Genomic DNA, 13664 nt, shown 5'->3' with positions numbered 1-13664 from the left:
AGTCCTCAATTTGCCCATTGTTTGACTTGCAATTGCCCAGGACAAGTTCTCAAATAGCTGCCAGAGTCTGCTTCCTCAGCTCCAGGTAGATCCTTCTCTTCATGGCCATGTTTCTCTCTTCCCCTACTCTTCAAACTTAACTTTCTGTGGCAGGTGGTGGCAGGGGTTGGGGAGAGGTGTCCCAGCCTGTGCAGCAAGGGCCAATGGAAGGGGTCTACTTGCAGCAGACATATGAAAACCACAATGAGGTATCGCCTCACACTGGCCAGAATGGCCCTTATCAAAAAGTCTACAAATAAGAGATGCTGGCGAGGGCTGGAGAAAAAGGAGCCCTCCTACACTGTTGGTGCGAATGTAAATTGGTATGGCCACTACGGAGAATAGTATGGAGGTTCCTTAAAAAATTAAAAATAGAGCTACCATATGACCCTGCACTCCCACTCCTGGGCATATATCCAGAGAAAAACATGGGAAAGGATACATGCAATAGCCAAGATATGGAAGCAACCTGTGTCCATAGAGAAATGGGTACAGAAGATGTGGGACATGTATACGATGGAGATATATATTACCAGCCATTAAAAAGAGTGAAACATGCCATCTGCAGCAACATGGATGGACCTAGAGACTGTCATACTGAGTGAAGACACACAGAGAGATATGACATTACTTACATGTGGAATCTAAAAAAGTGGTACAAATAAACTTACTTATAAAACGGAAACAGACGCACAGAGAGCAAACTTATGGTTACCAGGAGGAAAGGGTAGACAGAAGAGGTGGGGAGTTTGGAATCTACATGAACACACTGCTATATTTAAGATGGATAACCAACAAGGACCTAGTGTATAGCACAGGGAACTCTGCTCAATGCTATATAGCAGCCTGGATGGGAGGGGAGTTCGGGGGTACAATGACTACATGTGTGTGTGTGTGTGGCTGAGTTGCTTTGCTATGCACCTGGAACTATCACAACATTGTTAACTGGCTATACTCCAACATAAAATAAAGAATCAAAAAAAAAAGATTTGCATTTTCCACTTTTCTGTATGTCTTATGTCTGGTTTCCCTTCTAGTCATCCATTACTGCCTTCTTTTGTTTTAAATAGATTATTTTCAAGTGTGCCATTTTAATTCCATTGTTTCTTTTACTATATATTTTTGAGTTACTTTCTTAGTGTCTTTTGGGTATTACAATTAACATCTTAATGTATTACTGTCTAGATTGGATTGATACTAATGATTTCACTATTATACAAAATCTTTGCTCCATGTAGCTCTATTCCTTATTTGTGTTATTGTCAAAACTTACATCTTTATACATTTTATAATAGTGGTTTTATGTAGTTGCCTTTTAAATAAAAAAGGCCACAAAAATACATGTATACTGTCTTTTATATTTACCTATATTGTCATCTTTACCAGTACTATTTATGTATAATTGAATTGCTGTGTAGTGTTCGTTTCAGCCTGAAGGATTCCCTAAAGGGAATCTTTAATCTAAAGATTTTCTTGTAGGGAATGTCTAAGAGCAACAAATCCTTTCAGTTTTTGTTTCCCTGGAACTATATTAATTTCTTCATTTTAGGATAATTTTACTGAAAAGAGGGATTTTTGGTTGATGATCTTTTTCTTTAAGCATTTTGAATATGTCATATCACTGCCTTCTGACTCCATGTTTTCTGATGAGAACATAGCTATTAGTCTTATTGGATACCTCAATTTAAAAAATTTTTTATTATGATATAGTTGATTAACAATGTTGTGCTTTAGGGTTTTTCTTTTCTTTTTTTTGAGATCTCTCGTATTTGATGAGCCTTTTCTCATTGCTTGTGAGACTTTGTCTTCACACAATTTGACTGTGATGTGCCTAGGTGTGGATCTCCGAGTTTATCTTACTTGAAGTTTGTTGAGATTTCTTGCAATTGTAGATAGTTTAATCAAATTTGGTAAGTTTTAAGCCATTATTTCCTCAAATAATCTTTCAGCCCTTCTCTCTATTCCTTCTCAGACTCTCATTATGCATGCGTTAGTATGCCTGATGGTATCCTCTGAGGCTCTGTTCATTTTTCTTGATTCTTTTTTCTCTCTCTCCTCCAGCCTGCTTAATCTCAATTGATCTATTTTCAAGTCAGTTCAAATAATTGCTGATTATTTCTTCTGCCAGCCAAAATTTGATATTGAGCCTCATTAGCAAATTTTTCATTACAGTTATTATGCTTTCCAACTCCAGAATTTCTATGTGGTTCTTTTAAAAAATAGTTTCTATGTATTGATGTTCTATACTTTATGAAGCATCATTCTCATATTGTGCTTTAGTTCTTTATACAAGGCTTCTCACTTTTTAAAACAGAACAGGTGGCTTAAATTTGTCTCTTTAAATGCAGAGTCTGGGTTTCCACAGGGATGGTTTCTATTGATTGCTTCCTCCTTTCCCATCCCTGTTTATGGGCCAAAATCCCCCTCTTCCCCACTCCCCCATGTCTTATAATTTTTTGTTGAAACTAGATACTTAAAAATAGTATTATGTACAACTCTGGAAATTAGATCCTTGCCCCAGGACTTGTTATTGCTACTTTTGTTGTTGTTGCTATTTGTTCAGTGATTCCCCTGACCGTTTCTTTAAAGTTTATATTGTCATGCGTGGGCCTAATCTGCTTGTTAGGCTTAGAGTTCTCCTCATAACTGGGCAGATACGTTCTTAAGTACTTTACACTAATAGATCTTTCAGCCTCTGCTGAGGGCTGTATGGGCTCTATGTGCATACTGGCAAATGCTTTCAATGCTGTAGTAGTAAGTTTGTAATTCCACCTTACCCTTCACTCCCTGCTTGTGCAGAGCTTCTTGATCAGCAAGAGTGAAAGATCAGGGCTCTCTGAGGCCTCTTATGGGCATGTTCATAGCCCTTCACAGGAGCGTGGCTTTCTAGATTCCAGAGAATATGTCAGAGCTTTTGAAAGCCCTCTACGGACTTCTCATTCTCCTTTTCTTTTTAACTCTTTTGTTTAGCCTCTTGTTTTTTGTCACTACTTCAACAGCTATAATGTTCAATTATCACCCCCCTTTGGGGAAAAGTCTATTTGTAGGGAGTGAGTTCAGAATCAGACCAAATAAAGACAACCCCTGTTGAACAGAGGTTTCTAGAAAATGGACAGACGGGTCAAATAATGACAACATCTTGTGATGGATCTTTTGGGGAGCTCTAGATCTATTCTTTCAGTGGCTGCTGGCCTGCTGGTTTTCACTGCTATCATGCATGTGACAGTGTTGATATTCAGGCTACCTTGGAGCTGGGGGAGGGGAGAGGAATGTGGCAAGCGAAATCACCACGATTCTTGCTGTTCTTCCCAAGACTGTCTTTTTTTTTTTTTTTTTTAATAATCTTCATATCATTATAGTCATTTGGTTGATTTTCAGACTTCTAAAAAGGTTGATTCTGTCAATAGTTCCAGCTTTCTAGTTGTTTTTAGAGAGCAGTAAGTGGATTTTTGAAGGTTCTTACTCCATCATTCTGGAAGTTTCTCAGATTCACTCTTTACCATTACCCAGGCCAGAGAACTCTCCCTGGACCTTGACTAATTCTGAGGCTTCTCTGTGGTTTCAGGCATATTTTAGCATAGACACTGGTTGAATCTATAATTTTCCCAGGCTCCATAGGTCCTCAATAAAATAGACTCAAACTGTCAGTTCAGTTCAGTTCAGTTGCTCAGTCATGGCTGACTCTTTGCAACCCCATGGACCGCAGCATGCCAGGCTTCCCTGTCCATCACCAACTCCCAGAACTTGCTCAGTCAAACTCATGTCTATCGAGTCAATGATGCCATCCAACCATCTGGTCCTCTGTCGTCCCCTTCTCCTCCTGCCTTCCATATTTCCCAGCATCAGGGTCGTTTCAAATGAGTCAACTCTTTGCATCAGGTAGCCAAAGTATTGGAGTTTCAGCTTCAGCATCAATCCTTCCAATGAATATTCAGGACTGATTTTCCTTAGGACTGACTGGTTGGATCTCCTTGCAGTCCAAGGGACTCTCAAGAGTCTTCTCCAGCACCACAGTTCAAAAGTATCAATTCTTCAGTGCTCAGCTTTCTTTATAGTCCAACTTTCACATCCATACATGACCACTGGAAAAACCATATCTTTGACTAGATGGACCTCTGTTGACAAAGTAATGTCTCTGCTTGTTAATACATCAGATTGACTGTAATTTACTAAAACCTGCTCTGGACAGAAAATGATGGCCTAACATTCCCAGAACTGAGACATATACACTAGGTGAAGCACCATCTAGAAAAGCCAAAAAGAAAACCTGTAAAAAGGAGATGGCTTTCCTTCTAGGAAGTTAACCTGGAAAAACAGCTATGGTGGTTCAACACGACAAATATATCAATGACTTATATACATATGTACATAGTGTCTTCAATATAGCAGCCAGTTGGCGAATAGAATTCTCGTGATTTTACATATCTATACTGCTCAGAGTTTAATATAAAACTTTCCTTTTTCAACTGATTTCACACACTGCGTAGAGGATAAGCCTCCCTCCATTATGACATTTGTTTATGGTACTGCTGATAAGGAAAAGGACCTTTGAAGTCCTTTTCAGTAGTATTCCTAAGAATGCTTATTACATTTCTTTAACTTCTCCCAAAGGAGTCAAGTTCAGATTGGTATAGAAGAGTTGTCAAAATCTTATTCCAGTGTGCACATGCACAAGCACACACACCCCTGTCCCCAGGAAGACACTCAGTCTTCTGGTCTAGGGAAACAGCTTTCTGTTCCTAGACCCAAGGACAGAGGAAGATTCCCCATGGGAGACAACAGACCCATTATTTGTCATCTTGTCTCTCTGAAACCTTCCAACTGGGTGGATGTTCCCACGCCCAATTGTGAAACACTATAATCATAGACAATAATAGCTGTTACATCTACCTCCTCCTTGATGTTTTCAATCTTTTTAGTGCTGCTAAGGTATAGTAGTGGCCAAAATCAAGCTCTCTCTCTCTTTCACATTGCCTAAAATCCAGCCTCACTCATCACACTGCCCAGTGTCCTCATGCTGGTGAGTAAGTAAGGACACATGTGCCAAGGCCAATGAGGATGGGCAGAAGGTGGTTGTGAATGCCAGCTTTCAGATGGGCAGAAGGTGGTTGTGAATGCTCTATAAAATTATAGAACTATAAAGTAAGTGTTGTTAAGCTTATTTGGAGTTTTTTCCCCCAATTGGGAGCTAAGATATGTGTATTTCTCAATGAGGTGCAATCAGTGTTTCAGGAGATGTGGGCAAACATGCTTCTACACAATTGTATCAGACACTGAATGTCTCCAGGTTGGATCTCTTTTCTGTTACATCTCTTCCTTCAGTGGTAACTTACATTGGTGCTAAAATTTCTTTGCCTCTATAGTTGTAACCAGCAGAGTCTAGGGCTATGATAAAAATAAGGCCTCATCACAGCATTACAGATTTTTATGACCTCTGGTAGGACATGCAGTACTGAAATATGGGTGCTTTCTTAAAAAATGAACATTCTGATAGCACAGGAACTCTGCTAAATGTTATGTGGCAGCCTGGATGGGAGGAGAGTTTGGGGGAGAATGGATACATGTGTATGTAAGGTTGAGTCCCTTTTCTGTTCACCTGAAACCATTACAACATTGTTAATCAGCTATGCTAAGTCACTTCAGTCGTGTCCAACTCTGTGTGACCCCATAGACGGCAGCACCAGGCTCCTCTGTCCCTGGAATTCTCCAGGCAAGAATACTGGAGTGGGTTGCCATTTCCTTCTCCAATCAGCTATACCCCAATACAGTCAGCTATACCCCAATACAAATATACCCCAATACAAAATAAAAAAGTTTTTTATTTTTTTTAAATTTTTTTAAAATTTTATTTTATTTTTAAACTTTACATAATTGTATTAGTTTTGCCAAATATCAAAATGAATCTGCCACAGGTATACATGTGTTCCCCATCCTGAACCCTCCTCCCTCCTCCCTCCCCATACCATATTTTGAATGTTATGTAGGGAAAAAAAGCATCCATTTCTCCAACTGCAGCCTTTCTTGGTCATCTCTCACTTTCAGCACCTTGCTCGTCCCACAAGGATCTGCACAGTATGAGGGAGTTTCAAGAGAGAAGGGAGGGATAAACCGGCTCCAGTAGCTTCCACAGTAACAAACATTTGTTATGGAAGTCTTTGTCCATTACCTTCTGCCTTTGCACCCTCAGTATCCTGTGACCTTAGATGTGACATCCTGGCACTTGTGTCCCTTCTCCAGCAAGTAGAAAGGCAAAGGCAAATCCCTCTAAGACTGGAGGGACTACAGGCTGAGCTTGCGGCATTGTGTTTAATGGGGAAATGCAAGGAGGTGGAGGAGTTGCTAACAGCATTCCTCCCCAGCCCTCCAAAGACACAGCTGTGCTTCACTTGGGCTAGTTCTCCTCCTAGATCACACAGAACACATGTGTCCTTCTATCCCTTGGGGATACGAGGTAAAGTGGGGACAGACTGGAGGTGGGAAGGGTAGGAAAGTGAGAATGAATAAGAGGAGGCAGGAGGTGAAGCTGATCTGGAAGGGACAGGGCAGCACCGAGTGCTCCTAGCACTCACAGTGCCCATCACTAAATGATCCCCAGCAAATACACTCCAGAGTATAAATTTGATCCCCAGATACCAAAGCACTGAAAGACAGGGAGGACATGGATTTTCTGTGATGGATTTTGAAAAGAAAGTAAATAAATGAAAAGATATTGAGAAGTGTGTTCTAAGATCAGTTGAGATGAGAGCAACAGCCATGCATGTGGCGGGAATGTTCACTGCCCCAGATGGGTGTGCTTTCTTAGTCACAAACACACTTCGCCACTTGCCTTTGGCTCCCCTCGTTTTGCTCAGACCCACCTGGTACGTTCCCTGTGGCTTTGCAATGATGGACGTCCCGTCCCCAAAGGTGGCGCAGCAGCTACTGTCCTCGCAGTTGGTGATGACAGTGGCGTAGTGCGAGCTTTCAACCCGCATGCACTTCACCTGCCTGGCGATCCTCTGAGGACCTTCGGCTGTGGGCAAATGCAAAGGAGTAGGTCTGACGGGATGCACGCAAGGGCAACACGCCTGCCTGCTGACTGCCTGGCTGAGAACTCACTTCATGGGGCTGCTGTATGGGCTACTGCTATATCAATTCGGAGCCTTTGTTTGAGAAGGCATATTATTTAGTGTGCTGGTTTTGTCCTCACCGTTCTTTTTGAGAAATTGAAAACATCCAGAAAAGCACAAAATATAACTTAACTATACATGTTTGCCAATCAGAATTTACACTCATTAATATTTTGCCATATTTGCTTCATTTTTAACATGTATATAAGAGAGAAATTACAGGTAAAGTTCACATCTCTCCCTATCTCTGACTTTCTTTTTCTCACAATCCACTATAATACTTTTATATAAATGTATATATCAGAAATATTTTGTTGCTTTAAATTTACATAAGTTATATATCACCCTGTGTATCACATTACTGGGCTTCCCTGGTGGCCCAGACAATAAAGAATCTGCCTGCAACGCAGGAGGCCTGGGTTCAATCCCTGGGTCAGGAAGATCCCCTGGAGAAGGGAATGGCTACCCACTCCAGTATTCTTGCCTGGAGAATTTCATGGACAGAGGAGCCTGGTGGGCTATAGTCCATGGGGTCATCAAAGAATTGAACATGACTGAGCAACTGATACACACTTGAATTTTTCACTTTATGTTTTGAGGCCTTTAGCTATCTTGATATATATGTGCCGATGTAAACAGGTACATGTGTGGGTACTTCATTTATTTTAATTGCTACATAGTATCCCTTTGTAAGAATAAACCACATTTTACTTTTCTGTTCTGCTGTTAATGGACATTTATGCTTTCCCAATATTTTAATATTATACTCAGTGTTGCAAGAAGCATCTCTGTACTTGTTTCTTTGTGCAAATGTATGAGTGTCTTTCCCAAGAAAAGGAAAAAGCTTTGAAAGCTATCCCAGGACAATTAGAATGGACATTTCTCTAGTGGGATTGACTTGCAGAGATATTTCCCAACCCATCCCCTATAACCCAATAAAAATAAAAACAAAACAAAAGAGTATCTTTCTATATATACCCAGATGGAGAATTAGTGTATCACATGATATGCACTTTTCAATTCACCAGATATTTTAAAATTGCCTACCCAAGTGGCTTTTTAAATTTTCACTCTAACAGGATATATAGGTTCCTCTCTTTCTACTCACTTGCCATTTTGTTGCATTTAATTTGGCAATGAATCGTTTAATGCATTCAACAAATAAACCCCAGAATTAAACAAAAGTGAATTAGGGAATAATTTTTATTTCAAAATCTTGTTTAAATTTAGCTTAGGAAGGGTGTTAGGCTTTTAGATAATATGAACAGACTCCAGTTCATTAGCAGCTGCCACTTTTCTGAGAATTGTCAGACAGAATCGAAGGAGGACAAATCTGAGGTCTATGTAGGAAAATTAGATTCCTTAAGGTTCGAAGGAAACAGGTCTGAAATCTAATTGCTCAGTACAGTTGAGTCATGATTATTAACTTTTAGTTAATACCAATCCAGGTTGTAGCTTTTAGTGGTAAAAATAAGGAAAGCACTATTACTATCCATTAGCCAACTAGAGCTGTTATCACTCCCATGTCAGCTGAGGATAAAGACCATAATAAAGGTCCTCATTGGTTCTGGTTTGGATTTGTTGGTTGATTTGAGTTCTTCCAAAAAAAATTGTTTTTCTTACAAGTGTTTTGAAAAATCAGTGAAGTTTTTACCTATCCTATCCTAAAGACATAGAATATTGTCATCTACTTGAGAAAGAATAAACACATGTATATGTATAACTGAATCACTTTGCTGTGTACCTGAAATACAATATTAACTATCTGCTGCTGCTGCTCAGTCGCTTCAGTCGTGTCGAACTCTTTGAGACTCTACGTAGTCCGCCAGAAAAATTAAAGCTTACCTGTCTCTTGATCCTCCGAAGAAATAGTCGGATCTTCATAAACTTGATAAAAGGTTGTGATCCTGGTACCATCAGCATGATCCACTATCCGAGTACCATCTTTCTTTTCAATGATGATCACTTTGTCTTCTCGAGTTGTCATAACCTGAACATACAAAGGCAGAGCATCATCATTTGCTCAGGTGGTTGGTTAATCCCAAGTTTGCTTATTTTTACACCCCAGTGATTACCATCAAAAGCCTGATTATTTAAAAATGAAAGTTTTATCTCATCTACTTGATCTAATCTTTATAACAATCCTGGAGGAAACTCAGGCTTAGAGCAGTTAAGTAACTTGCCCAAAGTCACTCAGCGTGTGCCAGAGCTGATGCTGGACTAGGACTGTCTTATTCAGCAGTGATGCTCCTTCCATGGTCACACATTTGTGAGTCAAAAGCTAATGTCAGGAGTGATATGACCCAGGTATATGCAGGAAGATGACCCCAGGTCCTGTTCCCTTAGAAACTACAGGTTTAAGTTAAGCCAGGGACCACTGGTGTCTGTAGTGAGGGTTCTGATTGGTCTGCTTCCCCTGAGGATGCAATGCCAGAGCCTGGATTTTGTGTGTTGGTACAGGGAGCCATGGGTGAAAGGTTGATACAGGGAAGCATGGATGAAAGGGGTGCTGGACACAAGGGAACTCAGAGACCAATGGGCAGAGTGGTGGGAGCAAGGCTAGAAGGTGAGGGACCATACTGGGAAGCTTGTTAAGTCATATTAAGGACCCAGTTGTTATCCAAAGAGGGGCAAAGCAGTAGAGAAGAGTTTTAGGTATGTGGACTAGAGCTGGAAACACAGAAAGAATTTAGTCCTGGTAAGTGCTTCAATTACTTTGCCAACAAAGGTCCGTCTAGTCAAGGCTATGGTTTTTCCTGTGGTCATGTATGGATGTGAGAGTTGGACTGTGAAGAAAGCTGAGCACCGAAGAATTGATGCTTTTGAACTGTGGTGTTGGAGAAGACTCTTGAGAGTCCCTTGGACTGCAAGGAGATCCAACCAGTCCATTCTAAAGGAGATCAGTCCTGGGTTTTCTTTGGAAGGAATGATGCTAAAACTGAAACTCCAGTACTTTGGCCACCTCATGTGAAGAGCTGACTCATTGGAAAAGACTCTGATGCTGGGAGGGATTGGGGGCAGGAGGAGAAGGGGAGGATAGAGGATGTGATGGCTGGATGGCATCACTGACTCGATGGATGTGAGTTTGAGTGAACTCCGGGAGTTGGTGATGGACAGGGAGGCCTGGCGTGCTGCAGTTCATGGGGTTGCAAAGAGTCGGACACGATTGAGCGACTGAACTGAACTGAACTGAACTGAAGTGCTTCAATTTGAAAGAACAGTGAGACCTTTGTTTCCTGTAGCCAAATGGTTCAGAGGAGCTCTAAACCCCCAGCTGCACATGTGTGTGTGAAGGTGTGGTGGGCATGGAGATGCATTGCCCAGGTCTCTCTTCAAGACAGGACTTGCTCCCCACCTGTGGGGAGGGAAGTTGACAAACAGCCTCCAGATGTCAGTTCTTCCAGCACCTGCCTCAACTGCAGAGAGATGCCTTGCCTGACTTCCACTGTTCTGCTGAGGCAGAGACACTGATCTGGCTCCTGCTCCCCGACTTGGGACACTGGGGCAGATGACACTGGCTCCTGAGCTCCTGCCAGTGGAGCTCGGTGGTGTCTGCACCATAGCTCGCCTTCTCTCTCTGCCCATTCCTGCTCCCCCTCTGCTTCCTTTCACAAATGGTGTCTCTTGAAAACATCTGATACAAGCAAACTTCATCTGTTTGCTACTGCAGATCCCAACTGGCAACAATGCACTCCAGTTGTATAATGCATATTATAGGCAAAAGGAGAGGGGGGCGGCAGAGGATGAGATGGTTGGATGGTATCACCAACTCAAAGGACATGAGTTTGAGCAAACTCCAGGACATAGTGAAGGACAGGGAAGCCTGGTGTGCTGTAGCCCATGTGGTCACCAAGAGTTGGACATGATTTTGCGATTGAACAACAATGCATATTTTTAAATCATTGGGTATTTTCTACCTTGTACTGCCCTAACTGTAAGAGACACAGTTTCACTAAAGAGTCCAGATGAATATGAAATTTGCTAGCTGTTTTCTGACTCGTGTCTAGGGCTTTTGGGAGAAGATGATAATTATATTTGTATCTTTTTATGGTAAGCAGAAAACAATATATTTCAGAGAGAAGTCCATGCTAATCTTTAAGGTCTTCTCTTTCACACTCTCAGCCAATGATACAGACGTGTATATCTATATCTATCCATCTACTGAATGTATCTAATGAGGAATACTGCTGTAGAATGCAGGATTGAGAACATGAGCTCTGGAGTTAACCTGCCCAAGTTCAATTTCTGACTCTACAGGTGATTTAGGCAAGTTGTTTACCTTCTCTGTGTCTAGTTTCCTCATCTGCAAAATGGAGACAACATCAGCATATTTTTCAGAGACATTATATGGATTAAATGACAGAATGCTGGTAAAGTGGTTCAGATTTAATTGGTCAACTTAGCAATGCTAAATGCTAGCTCTTAATCTAGTATAGAAATTTACAGATTATTACTTAGAACTATTCTAACATTTCATGACATCACATAACATTGACATTTTCTGGTCACCATAGGCTCAGGAAATAATCATTTTTGCAAGAACACAACAGCAAGAATATTTCCTGAACACCTGATAGTGTTAATCTGGTATTAATCTTCCCAAGTAATTTAGGTAATGACCATAATCTTCATTTTAGGAATAAGAAAACCTAAATTAGAAACAATCAAAGTCATGCATCTTGTAAGAAGCATGGCTGGGGTTCAAAGCCATGTCTGCCTCACTGCAAGGTTAGTGCCACTCCTGTAAAATGTGCTACTTCATGTCACTTTTGATCTTATTTCATATGATCATTGGCTTTTATTTGCATAATGGTTAAGCACATGAGACCTAGAATGCAACCAACCTTGGGGTCCACATTCTGAATCTACCACTTGCTGAGTGATTTTGGAAAAATTATTTAGCCTGTTTGTAGCTTGTCTCGTATGTAAAATGGAAACAGCAATAGTTTCTTGTGAGAATTAGATAAGTTATATCTGGAAAGCACTGAACAAGGCCTGGGATGGTGCTGCTGCTGCTGCTAAGTTGCCCCAGTCATGTCTGACTCTGTGTGACCCCATAGACGGCAGCCCACCAGGCTCCCCCGTCCCTGGGATTCTCCAGGCAAGAACACTGGAGTGGGTTGCCATTTCCTTCTCCAATGCATGAAAGTGAAAACTGAAAGTGAAGTCGTTCAGTTGTGTCTGACTCCTAGCGACCCCAAGGACTGTAGCCCACCAGGCTCCTCCGTCCATGGATTTTCCAGGTAAGAGTACTGAGTGCTCAGTAAATATTGTTACCTTTGTTGTGATTAGACTGTTGGGTGTCTATGTTTGGATCTAGGCTCCCAACTGTTGATTTGTGCTTCCATAATGGTCCTAGGTATCAGTAAAGGAAGGGGCTTCCCTGGGGGCTCAGTGGAAAAGAGTCTGCCAATGCAGGAGACCTGGGTTCAATTCCTGGGTCAGGAAGATCCTTTGGAGAAGGAAATAGCAACCCACTCCAGTATTCTTGCCTGGGAAATCCCATGGACAGAGGAGCCTGGAAGGCTACAATCCATGGGGTTGCAAAGAGTGGGACATGACTTAGTGACTAAACCACCACCACCACCAGTAAAAGAAAGTAAGGGTCATTAACTAAGAAATATCAAATTTGCATATTAAAGCAAATAATCTGTATTGAGGCTGAATTAAAGTGAGGTATTTGAAGTGACCAAAGCCATCCTGAGATAATATGTATTTTGAATCTCATAAGAAAGAACTAGCAAACAAGGTAGAAGAGTATGAAACTGTTACAGAAGCAGGCTGAAGAAGAAAGGAAAACATGTTTGGTAAGATGATGAACTTTATCTCAATGGGAAGCAGACATTCTGCTTCTGACTAGCAGTTTGTGGTTGTAAACAAAGGTTGGAAGTCCAAAAACTAGAGACAAGGCATGCAGGAAATTCTTTGTCTTGTTTAGATTTAGAGGTGCAAAGCTCCATATAAGATGATAGAGGAATAGCTGAAGAATGGAAAGAGCCCAGTTTCTAGTCACCAATCACTGACGACAAACCTGGTTCCAGCACTTTCTGGCCACATTACTTCATTTGCTGAGGCTTACCTTCCTTGTCTGTATAATATACACTGGTGTGAGGCCTGAAGAGAGAATGTATGCAAGATGGCTAACAGAAAGCCTGGCCCATAGAAAATACTATTGTACATCCCAGGGGTTTAAATTTCACATCTGCTTCACAGATAAACAAAACCATTATTTTCTATACCACTCATATATCACTTTTTCTTAGGTTACAAATAAAATCTTTTTACAGAGGCTTTATGGCATTGTTGAATTTTTGAGTTATTTGGTATGAGCCTCTCATTAAATATACTGTAAATTATTCGAAGTCAAGGATCATGAACAAATTTCTACAATTCATGTCAGGTACATACGAGAAGTAGAAGCAAGGCAGAACCTCACACGTCTAGAATATAAGACATACAGACAAATACATTTAACATGAAGAAATATAGGATATCACTAATCATATGTCTTAAAAG

General features: G+C 41.0%; 1 protein-coding gene across 4 annotated transcripts in view; it reads right to left on the bottom strand.

The window, feature by feature from the left end:
* Positions 1-13664, bottom strand: part of SPAG17 (sperm associated antigen 17) — a 254113-nt gene that overhangs the window by 58730 nt on the left and 181719 nt on the right. For all 4 annotated transcript variants that reach the window (XM_070785824.1, XM_070785828.1, XM_070785827.1 and 1 more), the window contains 2 exons: positions 8994-9138; positions 6897-7051 (listed from right to left, as the gene is read on the bottom strand). In XM_070785824.1, the coding sequence (XP_070641925.1) occupies positions 6897-7051; positions 8994-9138 (300 nt within the window). The remainder of the gene's footprint in view (positions 1-6896; positions 7052-8993; positions 9139-13664) is intronic.

Source organism: Bos indicus, chromosome 3 (assembly GCF_029378745.1).
Source record: "Bos indicus isolate NIAB-ARS_2022 breed Sahiwal x Tharparkar chromosome 3, NIAB-ARS_B.indTharparkar_mat_pri_1.0, whole genome shotgun sequence".
Taxonomy (NCBI): Eukaryota; Metazoa; Chordata; class Mammalia; order Artiodactyla; family Bovidae; genus Bos; species Bos indicus.
Note: the sequence above shows the minus strand (reverse complement) of the source record. Positions and strands in the feature narration are given on the sequence as shown.